This window comes from Amia ocellicauda, chromosome 2, assembly GCF_036373705.1.
Source record: "Amia ocellicauda isolate fAmiCal2 chromosome 2, fAmiCal2.hap1, whole genome shotgun sequence".
In the NCBI taxonomy this organism is placed as follows: Eukaryota; Metazoa; Chordata; class Actinopteri; order Amiiformes; family Amiidae; genus Amia; species Amia ocellicauda.
Window position 1 is genome coordinate 30,106,195 of NC_089851.1, and position 13,877 is coordinate 30,120,071.

Genomic DNA, 13,877 nt, shown 5'->3' on the forward strand with positions numbered 1-13,877 from the left:
CTGTACTCATGGTTACATTTGTTTTCCTCACAAGTAAGTTATTTAAATACACCTGACTTTATTTACAAACCACAACTTTATTATTACCTAAAGAATATATTCATACAAAATGTCAGTCAATTTCAATAGTCCTTTTAATATAGTGTTATCTTTTGGATGTCTGAGTAATTTTCTACAAATATTGCATTTCCTTTTTATTTTCAATGGGTTTTCTCCACCACTAAATCAATTAAAAACAAAATGCCAAAAAAAGCCACAGAAAGTCTTCTTTTAAATGTTTTTTTTTTAATGTTCTTTAAACACCTGTTTATGTCAGATAAAATACATAAACAGTCACAACTACAGACACTTTACACAGAGAGACTTCAGTACTAACAAAATGCAGGCACAGATATTGCAGTAGAGGATACAAAATGTATTGCCTCCCTCACATAGGTGCCTATCATATCCAGATAAAGCTATTTGTGACAGTGGTACAGTAGCAGGAGCTATTTTGTGTTGTATAACTCCCTGTTTTTAAGACAAAGATGAATAGCTTTGTACAAAACAATATGTTCAAAATAAGACTCCCGTAACAAAAATGATATAATTATACATATATAAAAAACATAATTGGCTAGGGTTATGACCCGTTAATGTAAATGCAGAGAGTGAATTGATTTGTGTTGGTTTGTCTTAGTTAAATCCACAATATTTTAGAATTCCACTTTTTTAAGGAGACACCCCATTTTACATAAATACATGCATTGTCTATATAGGCCATATATATATAATGTATTTTGTATCTCCTTTTCTGAATTTGGGATTAAGATAATCCACTGGAATTAAGAGTTCATGTGCAGCATATCTTAACATAAATAAAGAATATTGTCTTAAACCATAACACTACAAATCAATCTTGCTCTTGCCATAAAGGTAGAGGAGAACCAACAATCGAAATAGTCAACCCCTTATCCAGCTGTTTGCTAGGTTGAAAACTCCTGTCACTGAAAGAGATGGGACATTACATTTAAAAACAAATATATGACATCAAAAGAAGTCAACACAGAGGCAGCTTTGAAATGCTACCAGAAAGCATAACTTCATGTTTTATCATACATCTCACAACACCCACCCACCCATGATTTTCATTACATAAAAACTGAAAATTTTCATTGGATAAATAACTTGGACCCCAGTTTGTATTCCAAACCAGTCTTTCATCAATCACTTAAACATTAAGCCTGGTTTACAGCAATATGTTGAACAGAGTATTATCAGAATAGGTCTAAAAAAAGCCATCAGTATCTGTGACTACTGCCAAATAAACCTTGGAAAATGTTACTAAGATACCAACTGCCTCTAGACATCTTCAGGAATAAGAAGATATGTTAAGGCAGCAAACTACAACTTCTGATCTATTAAACTTAAAAAAATGGATTGACCCCCCACCCCCCCGCACCTAATAATTGGACAAACCCCCTTGTACCTGCATTTCCACTGGAGAAAAAACGTTCCTGAAGAAATGCTTCCTTGTACATCCCCAGAGTTCAACTAAATTAAAATAACATATCAGACCTGCCGATTAAAAAAAACTCGAAAAAACACAGTCTATTCATTTCATGCAGCATATCAGGAGCTCTATCCAAAGAAGCTCATTATTTACTGATAAAAGACAGTAAATTGGAAACAAAATACAATCATTTTGTACATATACATGTAATACACCCTGTTTTAATACATTGACTTGCTTTAATATGATCAAGTGATACAGCCCTACCAACAAAATAAAAATAAAATTATATTCTTAATTCCTTAATTTCTATACCTTGCATCAATCATCATATGATGTGAATGTCTGCTCTGATATATCCATCACTGAAGGATGTTCATTTTAATTTTTGTTTTAAAAGAAAATTCTGCAATTTAAAGCTCAATTTAGAGCCCCTCCCTGTACTAGGCTCATGTAAAGCACAATGATATGAAGGAATTGGGAGTAAATGGCTGCAAACGAATTGCTTGTAGAACTGAGCACTTTATGAACATATTGATGCTGACACTATGTAGAAACAGTCTGCACTCACTGTGGGTGAACCAATATCAACATCATGGCTTTATGTCAGAAATGTATTATGTTTCTGTTGTCACTATAGATCTGTGCTTACTTCTTAATGCTGGTATTTAACACTACTGTATTGTTTTTAATAGTCATGACCATAAACACCATGATATGTGGAAAAATGTAAATTGTATCAACATAAATAATTTATTTTCTTCAAAAAATGTATTGGGAAACAAATACATACAGTAGATCTGCTTTTAATAATCCCTACCGCACAACACTTGGCTAGAAGATGATTCTAAATATTTAGATTTACAAAGGAAACTGCATTTAGATACTTTATAGTTTATCTCCAACGAGGCACTGGAGATAAGGTTTCATTTCTGACACTTAAGATGTAATTATTGTTTAGCACTACTGTTCACAGGACGTAGGTGTTTCAGTTATGCATTATGTCCCCACCTCTGGGAGCCTCAAATGAAATGGAAATTTAATCATTCATTCCCTCTGAAGCCCTTTCCTGATTACCTATTGGAGAGAAGGGGGATAGGAGTGTATGTGTGTGTGTGTGCGTGCGTGTGGGTGTGTGTGGCCTGTGCTATTGTCTGCAGCCCAGTGCTCGTGACTTCATAGCAATGGGCTGCATAAACAACCTTTGTCCCAGCTTTGACTAGTCAGCCCTCATCCTGGTTGCTACACACGCATGAATCCATCTTTTTTTTTTCTGTTATATTTTTTCTATGCTTCAGCCACAGGAGATGACTGTGAATCGTTTTGAAATACAAGACATGTTGTGCAGGACGATGCCCAACAGGAACAACAGAACACAGGCTACCAGTATCACAGTGCAAACTCCAGACCAAGTGGAGCTTTTCACAGCCCCGCGTCTCTCAGCCTCCCCCTCTTCGCTCTCTATGCCTGGCCCAACCTGTAAGACCTGCTGCTCAGGGACCGTCACCACAGTGACCCCCTTCTGCTGGCTGCCTGGCAGGAGCCGACAACCAAAGTCCCCCGGCAGCAGCGCCCTCTCTTTGGTCACTGGCAGGGGCAACATGTAGCAGCCATTACTGGGGAGTCTGATGAAGACCGGAGTGTGTTCTGAAGCGTGGGGTATCGCAATTACAGTGATAATCTCTGGGTCATCAGGGAGCTGAGATATGGAGAAGCCTGCTGGCAACTTGGTAACGCCACGGCACCAAGGGCACCGTATCTCCTTTTGACTGGTCCTCATCTGAGTAAGGCACACCGAGCAGCAGGTATGCCGACAGTCCAAGAGCTTTGGCCGACGTCGAGGACTATAATAATTGAAACAAATCTGACATTCCAAGATTGAGTCTTGGGAAAGCGTTTCCATTTTATGATTTCTTCCCGTCTGTCCCCAAATTATGGGCAGTTGTGTGTGTTGGTTGGTTTTTAGAGCAAAAACGCAACAGCCAAATCTTGCCGAGTTCGAAAAGGGGCTGATCTTCAGCTATTCAAATGTTGTTCTCTTCACTGGACTAACCTGTCAAAGGTGTTTCACAGCATCATCCATGTTATGTCTCGCCAGATCTGAAAAAGAGTGGAAATGAGAACATTAATCGTGTACTCCAAATAAAACCTCATCACGGGGCTTGACATTTCAGCAGGAGTATCAGAAATTCATCATCAACAACATTAAAGTCATGGATCAGGTATTAGCAAAACATCAGCTTGCATTCTCCTTTCAAAACTGAAGCAATTCAGTTCCCTAATGTGAAGGTTGACATGCACAAAACAGTGATGTTCAAATGCCATTTTGATAAGAGATAATTGAAAATACAACACATTATAGTTAAGTAAGTTCCTATGTATTTGGTATTGCTTTCCTGCACAAAACCATACATTTGTTTTTACTGAAATACAAACAAGATTATGTATGCTATAATTGAATTGAGGGCAAATTACCTGTTTTTTCTCATCAGTTTTACTTTTTTCTGGTTCAGTTTTGTATGCTTTTCATAAAATGCCATGGCTTCACATTCAACTGCAGTATTTTCTAAAAACACATGAAAACCCCATAATGTGCAACAACATACAGTGCATCCGGAAAGTATTCACAGTGCTTCACTTTTTCCACATTTTGTTATGTTACAGCCTTATTCCAAAATTGATTAAATTCATTATTTTCCTCAAAATTCTACAAACAATACCCCATAATGACAACGTGAAAGAAGTTGGTTTGAAATCTTTGCAAATGTATTAAAAATAAAAAACAAAAAAAGCACATGTACATAAGTATTCACAGGCTTTGCCATGACACTCAAAATTGAGCTCCGGTGCATCCTGTTTCCACTGATCATCCTTGAGATGTTTCTACAACTTGACTGGAGTCCACCTGTGGTAAATTCAGTTGATTGGACATGATTTGGAAAGGCACACACCTGTCTATATAAGGTCCCACAGTTAACAGTGCATGTCAGAGCACAAACCAAGCCATGAAGTCCAAGGAATTGTCTGTAGACCTCCGAGACAGGATTGTATCGAGGCACAGATCTGGGGAAGGGTACAGAAAAATGTCTGCAGCATTGAAGGTCCCAATGAGCACAGTGGCCTCCATCATCTGTAAATAAAGAAGTTTGGAACCACCAGGACTCTTCCTAGAGCTGGCTGTCCGGCCAAACTGAATGATCAGGGGAGAAAGGCCTTATGCCTCGGTTCCACTGGTTTAAGCGTCGCGTCGTGTCATGCTGTGCCGGACGTGTCCGTCCTCAGACGCGTCCCAGAGCTGTTTCTGCAAAACCAGGCCGCTGTGAAGTCCGTCCCTCTGATGGAGGAGCAGCGACTGTGGGTTTGGTTTGTGTTTCGTTTTAAACAGAGACAGGAAACACTACGAGCGACACAGCCTGACGAGGAGAGGACTTTGTGTCTGTTTTATTCTTTCTGCTTTACATGATTGTAAACAGCGTAATAAATACACGTTTCTGTTCATAGATATTAGGAAGAGCTAAACGTGTAGAGACAACATTATATTCAGACAAGCATGTTCACATAAGAATACGGTTCCATGTGCAACAATAAAATAAATAGCAAATATGTATTATTATTATCGTCATCATTTGTGCTAGTATATATGTATTTTAAACAGCATAGCGTGACTCCCTTAATTTATTACTCTTACTAAAGATTTTTAACTGCAAACAATACTTTTTGCCGTATTATTTATAATTTACTTATCAGACGTCCTTAACCAGGGCAAGTTACAGTTGAAACAAAATACACACGTTTCACGATTAATTATCCAGCTACAATATAGCAGGTTATAATTGAACTAGTGTGCGCGTCTCAGTCATGGCGTTTATGGACGCATTTATTAAACCAGTCCTTAATGTTTTAGAGGAAACCCAGATCTGCTGTATTTATTTATTCATTAATTTAACTTGTAAATGAACACACGTTAACTGAATCGTGATCACCTTCACACTGACTGTCTTTGCGGATTGTCCTGCACACATTCACACAACACAGCCTGAACACCGGCCAGCTGTTCATACAATATTAATACCATCGGCTGCTACGATGCGATTATTATCCTTCAGTTTATTTTAACTAGTCAGGCGCTGCACCGGTCTGTGAAATCCAAGTGTTTAATGCACTCGGATATTAACTGTAAGCAGTAAAACATTTCATTGTTTCTGTACGTGGATTTCACTCCATCTTCGTGATCGCACTTGGCACTTGAGATTATATCTTCCGACACAATACATCTGATCTCTTCCCTGTACAAGTCAAACACACACCTCCGCTGCTGATAGTGAATCATGTCCTCAGTGGGGACGGACACTTATGGACATGTCTAGCACCAGCAAGTTAACCTCCACAAAACACGGACGCGATTATCCAGCCCGCCTGGAGTTTGCCAAAAGGCACCTGAAGGACTCTCAGACCATGAGAAACAAAAGATTGAACTCTTTGGCCTGAATGGAAAGCGTCATGTCTGGAGGAAACCAGGCACCGCTCATCACCTGGCCAATACCATCCCTACAGTGAAGCATGGTGGTGGCAGCATCATGCTGTGGGGATGTTTTTCAGTGGCAGGAACTGGGAGACTAGTCAGGATCGAGGGAAAGATGAATGCAGCAATGTACAGAGATCCTTGATGAAAACCTGCTCCAGAGCGCTCTGGACCTCAGACTGGGGCGAAGATTCATCTTCCAACAGGACAACGACCCTAAGCACACAGCCAAGATAACAAAGGAGTGGCTACAGGACAACTCTGTGAATGTCCTTGAGTGGCCCAGCCAGAGCCCAGACTTGAACCCGATTGAACATCTCTGCAGAGATCTGAAAATGGCTGTGCACCGACGCTCCCCATCCAACCTGATGGAGCTTGAGAGGTCCTGCAAAGAAGAATGGGAGAAACTGCCTGAAAATAGGTGTGCCAAGCTTGTAGCATCATACTCAAAAAGACTTGAGGCTGTAATTGGTGCCAAAGGTGCTTCAACAAAGTATTGAGCAAAGGCTGTGAATACTTATGTACATGTGCTTTTTTTGTTTTTAATTTTTAATACATTTGCAAAGATTTCAAACCAACTTCTTTCACGTTGTCATTATGGGGTATTGTTTGTAGAATTTTGAGGAAAATAATGAATTTAATCAATTTTGGAATAAGGCTGTAACATAACAAAATGTGGAAAAAGTGAAGCACTGTGAATACTTTCTGGATGCACTGTACATGTTAATTGAATTCAATTTAAAGGAACTTAAAACCCTGTCCTGTCTCAAAGTGTCCCTGGGAATATGAAGTGATATTGTCACCATATTATTACAGACCATATTACTACCATGAAAGAGATCACCATGTTTGATGGAACTGGCTTTTTAATCAAAATCTGGATTTGTATCTTTGTTGATTTGAGCTTGATGTCTATTTCTGGAAATTAGAACAGTTTACAGCCCCTCCCTTTTTGTCTCTCTGAACACTTTGAAAACAGAACCCACATTCAGTATTTTCTTTGTACTGGAGTATTTCTAAGACAAGTTTTTATGTAGCCCTTTAATTGTTTATATATTAAAACAAATGTTCCTGTTTTTATTTTGTTGCATTTCATTAATATGCTTAAGCTGCAGCGAAACGTGTCACATATACTCAGCGGGTCAAATGTTTGGCAGCAAAAGAAGATTACAAGGGAGAGCACACAATTCTTGGTTCTCCTCTTCCCTACTCCCTGGATGGCTTATATATGTTTTGTACTCTATAAAAATACACTGTAGGCACTGCTGAACAGCTGTCTCTGAAGTATAACGGAAGTCCAATGTGTCCTCTTTTCCTCAGAAAAGCTATACAGCTGGGAAGGGCAAGTATCTTCCCTGATAAATTAGCAAACCATGAAGAGCAAAGAGATGATGACAAAAAAATTGATGGCTACTATCTAATGAGAAGTTTCAGGCTGTGTGACAGTTCATCATCCATTCAGCCAAAAATACTGCAGCCTCAACAAAGAATATTTGCTTCAAATACCAGTAATCATAAAAGGTGTAGCAGGAGTTTCTTGCCTGATAAACTAATTGAGGCTGCGTGAAATTTAAATATCTTGCAACCAGTACCTGCAGTGTGCCTTGAGATAATCTACAGATATAGATGAGGGTCTCTGGTCATGTACTGGTTGTGTGACCATAAATTTCAGGTTACAATTATGTTAATAAGAAAAACAATGATTATGTTAGTATTATTATATTACTTTGCCTACTAAATTGGTTGTTTGGTAATTTGCATTACCTTGAAAGTGCTGGTAGACCGTCACTTTATTTAACCTGACATATACAGCACATCTTGATTGTTTCCTTTCAAATACATTGTGGTGGCGTACAGAGCCAAAATGATGACAATTGTGTCACTGTCCAAATATTTATGGACCTAACTGTAGTTTAATCAAAGAGAATAAGAATGCTGTCATGGTTTATTAATGGGCCATTCTTGAAAATACAATGGCTGTATATTTAAAAAAAAACACCACCTGATCTTGCTGATGAGCGATTATCACATAGGTTCTCATTAGATGAAACTGAAATTAAACACACCTTACAATATAATTACACCGAAAGGAGGTAGCAGAACCCAACAGTTAGAGATTGACCAACAGTAGTGCAGTTAATCCACAATAAACTGTTAGGCTTTGAGATGTTAACATGACAAGCCACCCTTTTTTGCTGAATTTTGCCTCCAGCCAACTTATTAATTGCCTGTGCTAGGCAGCGCACACAGCCAGACCCTTTCAGAACACTCTCTATAAGTGACCTAGATTTCTAGCATTAGGATGTTGAAGTCAGAAGCAAATAACAGTTATTTCATAAGGACAGGAGAAGGTCGGCCTTTGTGCTGCAGCAGCAAAACCAAGGGCATTTTCAAATCCTCCTTAAGACAGGGATTTGCTTTGATCTGACTTTAACACTCCCCAGTTCAATTTTCCGATACTCTTCTTACCTCCTTTCTCTCAGGAGGGAGGAGATCACGATTTTTACAACAGGAGGCAAGACACAGAACAGCAGGCCTGTCACAGTATTTGAATGTGTTGTTTTTATCTACAGGAAAGCTGTGACCAACGAAGTCTGTGCAGCTGTCAATCGGGGGAACGCAGGTCTTACATATTGTATCTGTAGGCTCTTCTGTCCTGGAATCTTATTTTCTGCACTCTGTTCACAGCTTTGAACTTCAACTCTCAGGACTATCAGAGGGATGGTCATTAGTTAGGGCAAGATTTCAACTGCATCCCAAAACTTTGGCTGTGACTGTACGAGCACATCATAAAGAGCAAGATCCGATGACAAAAAATGGATGGCTCTTAAGTAATGAGAAGATTCAGGCCCATATCACGTTCAGCCAAAACCATTGTAGCCTCAACATAAAGAAAATGTGCTTCAAATTCCAGTAATTATAGGAGTAAAAGCCTAGGTAGATTCCCTGCTCCCTTCCTGCATAGAAAAAGGGCAGCCTAGTTTATAATAACAGCAATCTCTGTGAGCACCGAGCATCAATGACCCCTATTTTCTAATGGCATGCAACTGTCATAGTTCATATTTTTAAAAGAAACTTTCAGCTGGATGATGTGTTTTAGATTGTGAGAACAAAATGAAAGGAACACCCAGAATGCCACTGACATCACTAGCCTCTTATCATTTTGTAATAAGAAATTTAAAGTACCAATAACCTATTCCACTGTACTATGTATAATAACCAAATTAAAATAGAATAAATGTGCAGGTTGCAGAAACAATAAAGCAGAAGTCTATATACTTTACATTATCCTAGCAAGGGTGCTGGGTATAAATTCGTAATGCTATTAAATCAATTTGTGATGCATTATGTAAAACAGCACTGGTGAGTCCATACCTCACAGTCAGTCATGAGGAATGTGCGTTTGCTATAACAGATAGAATCTAAATATAACCCTAGCAGAGGATATGCCTGAGAATGACACAGAATGTGCATCAAAATTGTAAGATACAACTGCAGTTAAAAAAGCAGATGACATAACCTACCCCAAGGCAAAAAAGGACTCCTTTTAAAGACTGCTGATGTCATCTGCACAGCAGACAGAAGTGTTGCTGGCTTGCATCGAGTGAACTGAAGTATCCCAAAATATTGACAACTACACCAATGTATTCATTCTGTGTAACAATTAACAATGAGATTTTAAAATTATATTTTAAAATTACAGTGTATTTTGAGTTTATTGTGTTGAAGAACAAAATAACTGAAGTGTTCTACTGGAGGTAGCTATCCAAATATAAACATCAGTCTACACACCGTTGAACGTTTTTCACACTTTGTTGTGTCATTGCCTCAGAGTTTCATGCATTTAAATTCGATTTTTTTCCACTTATCTGCACGTCATACTGTTAAAAGGAAAAAAGTTCTGTTAAAAAAAATATATATATATATATAGTCTTGTATTTTTAATATATTAAAAATACAAGACTGAAATATCATAATTGTATATGACTCCACCCCCATGAGTTTGTGGAAGTACCTTTGGGAGCAACTACAGCTGTGAGTCTTTACCAACTTTACACGCCTAGATTTGGCAATATTGATTCTTCTTCTTTACAAAGCTGTTCAAGATTTCAACAGATTTTCATAAGGATTTACAATCAAGGACATACACTTTTTTTGTTTCTTAGCCACAGTGTAGTCGTGGCTGTGTGCTTCAGATCATTGTCATGATCATTACATCCCAGTTTCAGCCTACTTGCAGAGGGCAGCAGGTTTTCCTCAAGGACTTTTCTATAGTTTCCTGCCTGCATTCATTTCCCTTTCTATTCTGACAAGTGCCCCAGTCCCTGCCGATGAGAAACATCCACATAACATGATGTTGCCTCCACCAGGCTTCACAGTAGGGATGTTGTCCTTTTGGTGATGTGATGTGCTGTGTTGGGTTTGCACCAAATATTTACATTTAACCCAATACATTAATTTTAGATTTGCCAGACCAACCACAAAACCTTTTGCCATATAGCTACAGAATCTCCTGAGTGTTTTCTTTTTCTGCATACTTATGGTGTAAGTATATACACATACTTGGATGCAAACGTGATTCTAGTTTCTTGAGAAACAAACAGGCCAGATTTGTGGAGTGCTTTCGATATTGGTTGGTTGTGACGTGCACTGTTTGACCAGGCTTTGCAGTGATGGGGAGAAACCTGCAGCTCTTGCAAAGTTGCAGTTGTCCTCTTTGTAGCCTCTCTGATCAGTCTCCTAGTGCAGTCATGACGTTTGGAAGGACAGCAGGATCTAGGCAGGGTGTTAGTGGTGACATACACCTACCACTTCTTAATAATCATCTTAACCATGCTCCAAGGGATATATGAAACTGCTGAATTTATCCTGAAATCATGTGAATTGGTGTGTGATTTTGAAAGCAAAAATTTGCTTTAGGGATGAAACTGTTACCGGTTTCACGATAAACCACGGTGAAATTCCCAACGGTTAATATTACCATTTCAAATTTTAATTTTCATTAAAACCGTGTTTGATTACCGTGGTTTTAAAAACACACGGTAAATACTGTCCAGGATCAACCAAAGTTAGCAACAGTCTGAAGCAGGTGTGGCATGCAGCGTGGGTTTTGTTTTGTGTGAAAACATGGCGGAAGGCAGTGACAGCGCTCGGGAGCCGTTTCTGCTAGGGGCATGTCCTTACCTTATAGATCCGTGTCATTGGTCTACAGCCTGAGAGCGCTGATTGGACAGACTCGGAGAGACTCAGCCTGAGACTCACAGTCACTGGTTCCGGTGTTTTATACGAGTGCAACGTCTTAGTGTTGCGGGTTCTCTCTATATTACTGTGCTCTGTGCTTGTCAAATGTGATGAATGCACTTCAGCCACCATCCCTTGTTTAAAAATGATGTTGTTAATATGTGTTTGTTTCGAGGTCCTTCTTATAAACAGTTAGTGTGCTTTATCAATCTTACATCTCCTACAGTTATTGCTGATGCATCTTCAGTATTTGAACATCATATAACCTTTCCTGTCCTTATGAACTCCAGACACAGACAGACATGTGTAAACAGACATTGTCTGATTCAAACGCAGGTATTGTGTTTTAGCCCGGTGTTTGCGGTGGGCATACGATCTGGTAGTGTTTATGTTTACAAAATGTAAATCGTGTTCAGTCCTTATGGGTCAACTGATGATCGCAACACAATTGACCTGCCCATCAAAACTCATTCAATGACTCACTGACACGAGTCTGGCAGATTCGTTCGCATTAAAGAAACCAAGTTGTCTTTCAACTCGTTGAGTGTTGTAAAACTGAAGACCGTATGTTCCATGTTGGTTACACATTCCTTGCTTAGTGCACAATGAGAAATAACTCTTTATATATATCATGTGTGTGTGTGTGTGTGTGTGTGTGTGTGTGTGAGAGAGAGAGAGATTAAATGTATTTTGTGTTTTAAAAATTACAAAATTCTAAATCTGAATTCCTATAATGGTTTTGTTGCAAAGCATTGTGCTTTGGCAACATTTAACTTGTGCATTGTGCTGATCTGTCAATCAAATTGGGCATACACCGTTTTGCTGCATGCTGAATAAATACCACAGATTAATTCCACAAATGCCACTTGTTCAAGACTATTTTTGTTCTTGTAAAAAACAATGATTTACTCAAATGCATTTAACTATATATATATATATATATATATATATATATATATATACACACACACACATACATATATACATATATACATATATACATATATATATTTAAATATTACATTTAGATGTGTTGGATAAATAATGTTAATGCTTCAAACTGTTGTTATCTCCAGGACTATAAATATATATTTGTCACAACTATATTTAATTTAACCCAGTGAACCAAATACAGTTGTTTCCTTCCTTTTGTGAGGTGTAGTTTGTGAACGACTCATTGTTTCTGGTTTAAATAAATCTATCTAACAATCCTGTTTCGGTCTGAATTGGTTGTTTTCATGTCATTGAATCAGTGAATGGAATGAACCCATTGAATCGATTAACTAAACTGAACTGAATCAAATTTATCGAGTAATTAAAAAGAGTAGAACTGCCAATCACTACTGTACTGTGATGCACTCTCACTGTCTCTCCAAGTCTGTCCAATCAGCGCTCTCAAGCGGTTGACCAATGACACTAATCTATTAGGCTAGAACACACCCCTAGCAGAAACGGGGTGATAACACGTTATGTAGTTACCCAACCAACATATTTTGTTCATTTAAAATCTGGCAGTCGTCGACTTGGTTCATGCACATTGCTTTACTTTACTTACTGTTGCTTTTATATGCACATTTGATTTGCTTAATTAAGGTTGTGTTCATTAAAACCTGCACTAGGGAAACTTTTACCTCCCATGGCCACATGGTGCCATCTTTAAATGTTAATGTTATTCTTTTAATGTTTATCCACACAAAAAGTACATAGTGCTGCTAATTTTATTTGTTGTTTGTTGGTTTGAAATATACAACTTGGTGAAATGATTTCAGTGTGTGTATCAGTACTTTTCGAACATTTTAACAATACCGCAATAATATTAATAACCATGATAATTTTGGTTAGTATAATCGTGATATGAAATTGTCATACCGTTTCATCCCTAATTTGCTTATACCTGAGCTAACCTAGGATTGCTAGTACAAGGGGGGTGGACACTTATCCAACCAAGTTTTTCAGTTTGTATTTTAAATAATTTTCAACAAATGTACAGAATATTTTTTTCATTTTCATCAGGTGCCTAAATAATAATGCATTTTAGAGTTAAGATATTAGATGTTAGCTTTGACAATTGCAGTTTTTTAAATTGTATATCCATTGCTGACTTTATTGTAACGGCAAAGTAATTCAGTGTTTTTAATTACAATTGTTTTTAAGAACCTGTAACAATGCTGAAGGATCAATAAACAATAAACAACGAACAATTTGGAAGTTGTGGGGTAGGGCTATTTCAATGCATTTTAATTCCAGGCTATAAAAGGTGAAAATTTGGAAAGGGGGTGTAGTCTTTCTATAGGCAATGTATGTATGTGAATGTGTATTATAATTCTTAACAATATAGCCCATACGTTTACACACTATAATACACATATATGATAAAACATGTAAGTTGCCAGCCCACATACACACTGCACGCAGTTCAGCACAGATGGAGTTACCGATAAGCCCATGTGCAGTCAACCACTGCAGGACGCATTAGAGCAATTTTGAGCTTCAAAAGCCAATCTCTATCAGCAGCGTGCAATGCCAGCAGTTCTAAAAGTTCTTGCACAGAAGGATGACACGAGCCAGCGCCTTCTGGAAGATACCCAGCTTAAAGAGGAGATTTAAGCAGCCAATGTCTCC

At 38.2% G+C, this 13,877-nt stretch overlaps 1 protein-coding gene across 2 annotated transcripts in view; it reads right to left on the minus strand.

Annotated features, from left to right (window-relative positions):
• Positions 1-263: 263 nt before the first annotated feature.
• rnf152 (ring finger protein 152) overlaps positions 264-13,877 on the minus strand; it is a 55,038-nt gene continuing 41,424 nt past the window's right edge. For both annotated transcript variants that reach the window (XM_066722360.1, XM_066722353.1), the window contains exon 3: positions 264-3,592. In XM_066722360.1, coding sequence (XP_066578457.1) covers positions 2,787-3,395 — 609 coding nt within the window. In that variant the 5' untranslated portion in view covers positions 3,396-3,592 and the 3' untranslated portion in view covers positions 264-2,786. The remainder of the gene's footprint in view (positions 3,593-13,877) is intronic.